Source organism: Halyomorpha halys, unplaced genomic scaffold, assembly GCF_000696795.3.
Source record: "Halyomorpha halys isolate HHAL.00 unplaced genomic scaffold, Hhal_1.1 Scaffold633.1, whole genome shotgun sequence".
Lineage (NCBI taxonomy): Eukaryota > Metazoa > Arthropoda > Insecta > Hemiptera > Pentatomidae > Halyomorpha > Halyomorpha halys.
In genome coordinates, this window is record NW_027112276.1 from 413,304 (window position 1) to 418,416 (window position 5,113).

A 5,113-nucleotide genomic window follows, 5' to 3' on the forward strand; every position below is an offset into this window, starting at 1 on the left:
AAAAAAAAAAAAGATTATTTAGGCAGCTCAAATGTTTTTAAATTATTAACGTTTCAACGTCTCGCCAATCTGAACAGAAATAGACTAGAATACGTAAATTCTGACTAAAGGCAGTACATCTTACATCAATAGTCTTAAAATGACTCCAAAACATCACAATACGCACTTTTTTGATTTTGGAATCTTCTAACTAAAGTGATTCAGCCAGTAGTATTTTTTATTATATTAAATTTTAAAAAACTTCAAGAGATTTAGCAATTCTAAATCGGTTACAAAGTTACATTTTAATTGTAATTTGTTTTAGTAATTGAATGTCGACCTTTCAACATACCCTCGAAGGTCTAACGAATGGACTAAGTACGCGTACCCCATGAATCCTTTCTTTCGAACAAGGGTTTGAAGTTGGAGCAATGAAAGATTCAGGGGGTGATCGCGTGGCGACTCACCCCTTTAAAAAATTTAAGCCCCCCAGCTATCGGAGTTGATGAGCCGTGGGTTATCCTCGAAGGAGCATCAAAGATGGAACGATCTCTAATTGCTGTGGGAACCACCTTCTGAATAACGCATAACTCTTCCCTTTCTTCTAGGCTCCCCGTAGTTCTTAATATCCATTTATTATTGAATTATTTCTTAAGGACAATTTTCGTCACAGATAGCCCTTCATAAATATTTGAACCTTTAATGGGTTCTATATCTGTTAAAGCGTTCGAATTTACAACAAACGTTCTTCAAGATAAAACATTCACATCACATTTGAGTCTCGATTAACCTTGCTTCTTTCGATGGATTAACCTACTTTAATTTGTAAATGGCTGTGCGTTGGAGAAACGTCGTTGGAGAACAAGATTTCGATTCTTCTGTTGAGGCGTCAGTGTAATATAAGCGGCGAGAAGCGAGGTAGTGCAAAATATCACGCATGTGGATTTTTAAAAAATATTTTTTAGTATTTTATTAAATGTATTATTTTTTTTTCGGAACGGCCTTTCAAGACTACTCGAATATCACTACTTTTCCCTTTTCATTTTTGCTTTTCTTGTCTCCCAGTATCTTCTCATCATTTCTGCGTACCTTTGCTTCCTCTCTTCCGACCACGCAGTACTCTTCTGTTTTTTTTTTGTTTTTTTTATTTGCCGCAAGAACATTCATTGTTTCAATTTTTTTATTTTCTCTCATTTGCATTAATGTCTGTTATTATTATTATTTTTTTAAAGAATATTGATGTCCTGTTTTTCGTAACGAACGAAGTTTACACCGGACAGACACCATAAACATGGTAATATACCTTGGATTGACACTGGAGAAACGGATTACATTGTCTTTCCGCATCAGAATAAAAGAAAAAGTTAAACGTCCGAATTAAATTATTATATCTAGACGACTATACCACCTTAGCTGGACTGATATAAACAACTTATAATGCCACAAGGCAAAGAGAGAAGACTGTGAAGTATATATAATACATATCATGTATTATATGTATGAAGTACTAAATTTATTTTAATGAAGGGTACAAAAAAAACTTACATTAAATATAAATTAAAGTAATTAATATAATATAATTTATACCTTAGACCAATTTTGACTTACTGGTCACAAATTTAGGTAAAAACTTACTGAAACTGCAACAATTTCAATCAAAAATAATAAGACTGATCAGTTCTGCTACCACCTACAGTACATACACAATACCTGTAACAAGTACATACACAAAGACTTACTAACTCTGTAAGTACAATCAACCATTTACGTGTCATTTGATGGCCTTAATCTTCATGCCTTCATTACATTGTTGTTTTTTTTAAACATCTCATTTGCTGACTATAAAATATTATTTACAGTTACGAATAAAATAAATGAAGTAAAAAAACAAAACAAAAAAAAAAAAACCAATGAAACTTATAATATATAATGGAAACTCTCGAGAAAGATGATTTTCTCCGTTATCTAGAGGTGTCCGGTAAGAAGGTGTTGATATAAAAAGAACAAAAAAATTAAATTGAATTATGATGTTCCTTCTAACTTCAAAAGCAACCACAATAGGGATATTCATGCATGATATTGTGTTAAATGTAAAATGTTTTACCATGTTAAATGTTATAACTATAGCATTGTGAGTAGTCCTATTTAAAGTCATGTTAAATGCATAAGATCTCCTAGCGGATTTCCTGAACAACTTGTTTAGTAACCTTTCCTGCCAAAACTTCTAAGTTTCTATTGCTTACTTCTAAGTTTTGATTACAGTAATTTATTACAACATGCCTAAAATAAGTGAAAAGTAGAAGTGTAAAGGTTTGTCTACTGATTGTATTTTTTAAGAAGTCCAAAACACAAGACAAAAGAAAATACAAACTATGAATAAATAACCTAACACGACAACAAATAAAACAGTGACAAGCTCAGCTGGTCTGTTTCGTGATGTCATTCTCCATTTAACAGACCTAGTAACAGACTCTCAACCATGTTACAGGTTACATCGTTTTAACATGACAAAAGAAGGAATTATTTCTCCATTTAACATAAGTTTTTCCATTTAACATGCTTTAACATGTTAAACTAAAGATCATGAATACTCCTAATATGATTTTATACTATTTACAATAAAAAAAAATCAACAAATCGTACTACTGCTCCGGTTATTATAGCGCTAGTGTCGGGTTGGTATCAGTTAGATAGTTATTGTTATAGATGGCTGTTTCTGATTGGTCGAGCTCGTAAACAGATTGCCGTCCGCCTTCTAATCGTTCCCGTGTCTGTTAGGGGTACACCTAATGGGATCCTCACGGTGAACGCTGCTTCGGTAGTTCCTCAATGCACTGCTGTCTAAATATTACTTTAATATTATACAAATATAAATTCCGGAAAAAGAATAAATAAATATATTTAAATAAATGCATGATATCCCTGTACTTAGAATATCCTACTCTACAGTTCAATAAAAAAAAAAAAAATTAAAAGTTTTTCCTAAAGAATTTTTGTTCGAAATAATTTTTTTTCCAATTGTTATATTCCACGATTTTTACTGTATATAAAAATCGATTTATCGACGTTTGGATAGACTTACACCAATAGCGTGCACTACCTGAGTAGCTTACACCGTGGCCTTCGTGACCAGCTGAGAGAGAAAACAATTTCAGATTATGAAATTATAATGCGGGGGCCCTCTCGCTGTGATGGGGGCGAAATTACAGGGCCGCCACCTGGACATGAGTTAATGGAAATGTTAGGCCATTAATTTGTTTACGCTTGTAGTCGGGGGTTGGTCAGCCTGATTCGTTACCGCCACATCTCCCGCGTGCATGCTTCAATTGCAGTGTTGCATGCCATACTGCAGTCGCTTGTTTTTTTGTTGTTTTTTCCTTCTCACTAATATTTCCCTATTGGCTCTGTATATTTTATTAATTAGTTTATTTATTTTTTTTATATTATTTTTATTCAGATATATAATCTATTAATTATATTGTGACTTATTTAATCATTATTATTTAAGTACAAGATTTTTTTTTTCATTTTTAAATAAATTATTATTTTCAACATTATATTATGTATATTTGGTAAATATGACATTTATAATAAATAACAAATACATACATATTAAAAATATTTTAGACTTTAAATTTAAAAACTAGCCAAATCCATTCTCAAATTAGATTTTTTCTCTTTAATTAATTATTTCTTTACTAGAAAATAATGAGGTAAAAGTTAAAAAAACAAAACAATTAAATCCTTGGTTATTTTAGTGATTTTGTAAATAAAAAATTAAAAACGTGGCTAGTTTTAAAATTCAACGCCTCATTCATTGTTCTCATAATCAAATTTAGATTACTTGAAAAAAAAAAAATCTTGTCATGTCTTAAAATAATTCAATATTAAAAAATATTTTAAATTTGATTAATTAAAGATAATTAACTTTTAAAAAGTTCCTGTTAAATTTTTTAGTGATTTTTCGCTAGTGCATGCAGAGTGCTAAAAGTTAAATTATCTCATGTTTATTCATTATTTTGTTTTATTTCTTTTTCAGTATTACGAAATGTCGTATGGTCTCAATGTGGAAATGCATAAGCAGGTGAGCTGAATATTTAATTTTATATTTTAATTATAATTTTTCAAAAAATCTTAACCATTTTGAGAAACTGTGAGACAAAGTTGACTTGAATTTTCAACCTAGTGTTAACTTAGCAGTTAGCACAAGGTTGATCTAAGTTTGCCCTTCAACAAAATGAGTTGCTTAGTACAAGTTGCTTTAATTGAGTTGTTTTTCTTCCTTACAATGTATTACTTACTAATATTTCAATGCTAAATTTTATTCTTAAAAGTATTTATTTATAATTATGTGTTTTCTATATAAATCCACTAACATATTCTAAAGATAAACAGGGCTAAAAAAAATTTTTTATATTTATTTTTTACAGGTTTATTAGCCGATTCCCAGTTTTATAATGTTGCTTGAAATAAGTGATTTATTTTAATCAAACGCTGCTTTACTTGTCATTAGTAAATGCCCAGGCCTGATTCCCTTTATTTTTCAAATTTAAATAATTTTGAAAGTGGATTTTCTTGGTTTATCCCTTCCTGATCATTTCTGAAATACGGTGGAGTTATCCTGAAGGTACCGATTTATTTTAAGTAGAGTGGGAGGGTAGATTTTTCATCTCGTGGGACTACCATGAAATAAAAGTCAACCCGCCCAGGCCGTAATCGAGCTTGCAACGTTGCGTGCATGACGTCAGGCATGACATGAGGATTAGGCATTTATGAGAATTTTAATATTTTTCTACAATTTAATTGTCACAGTTTTTGTCAATAGCATACCAGTTCCTGCTATGTTCTTAGGAAAGTTTCGAATCCCATCTTTCATTCGTCTTCAGAGATCAATGTTCTTTCAAATATTAATGTTATTTTAACTCTCCTTACCTCCTAGAGCAGTCACCCCTTCTGAGGTCAAATATCAACTGAGGATGCTAACTCCTCGTAAATCTCCAGGGTATGATCTTCTGACTCCTCAAATCCTTCGCCAACTTCCTCCCAAAGCTATAATATTCCTTACATATCTTTATAATTGCATCCTAAGAACAACCCATTTCCCAATCCTTTGGAAACATTCCATTATAATTCT

General features: G+C 31.2%; 1 protein-coding gene across 12 annotated transcripts in view; it reads left to right on the forward strand.

Annotated features, from left to right (window-relative positions):
* The window catches only part of LOC106684956 (transducin-like enhancer protein 4), a 267,440-nt gene that overhangs the window by 166,803 nt on the left and 95,524 nt on the right, over window positions 1-5,113 (forward strand). For all 12 annotated transcript variants that reach the window (XM_067050244.1, XM_067050238.1, XM_014427350.2 and 9 more), the window contains exon 4: window positions 4,019-4,063. In XM_067050244.1, the coding sequence (XP_066906345.1) occupies window positions 4,019-4,063 (45 nt within the window). The remainder of the gene's footprint in view (window positions 1-4,018; window positions 4,064-5,113) is intronic.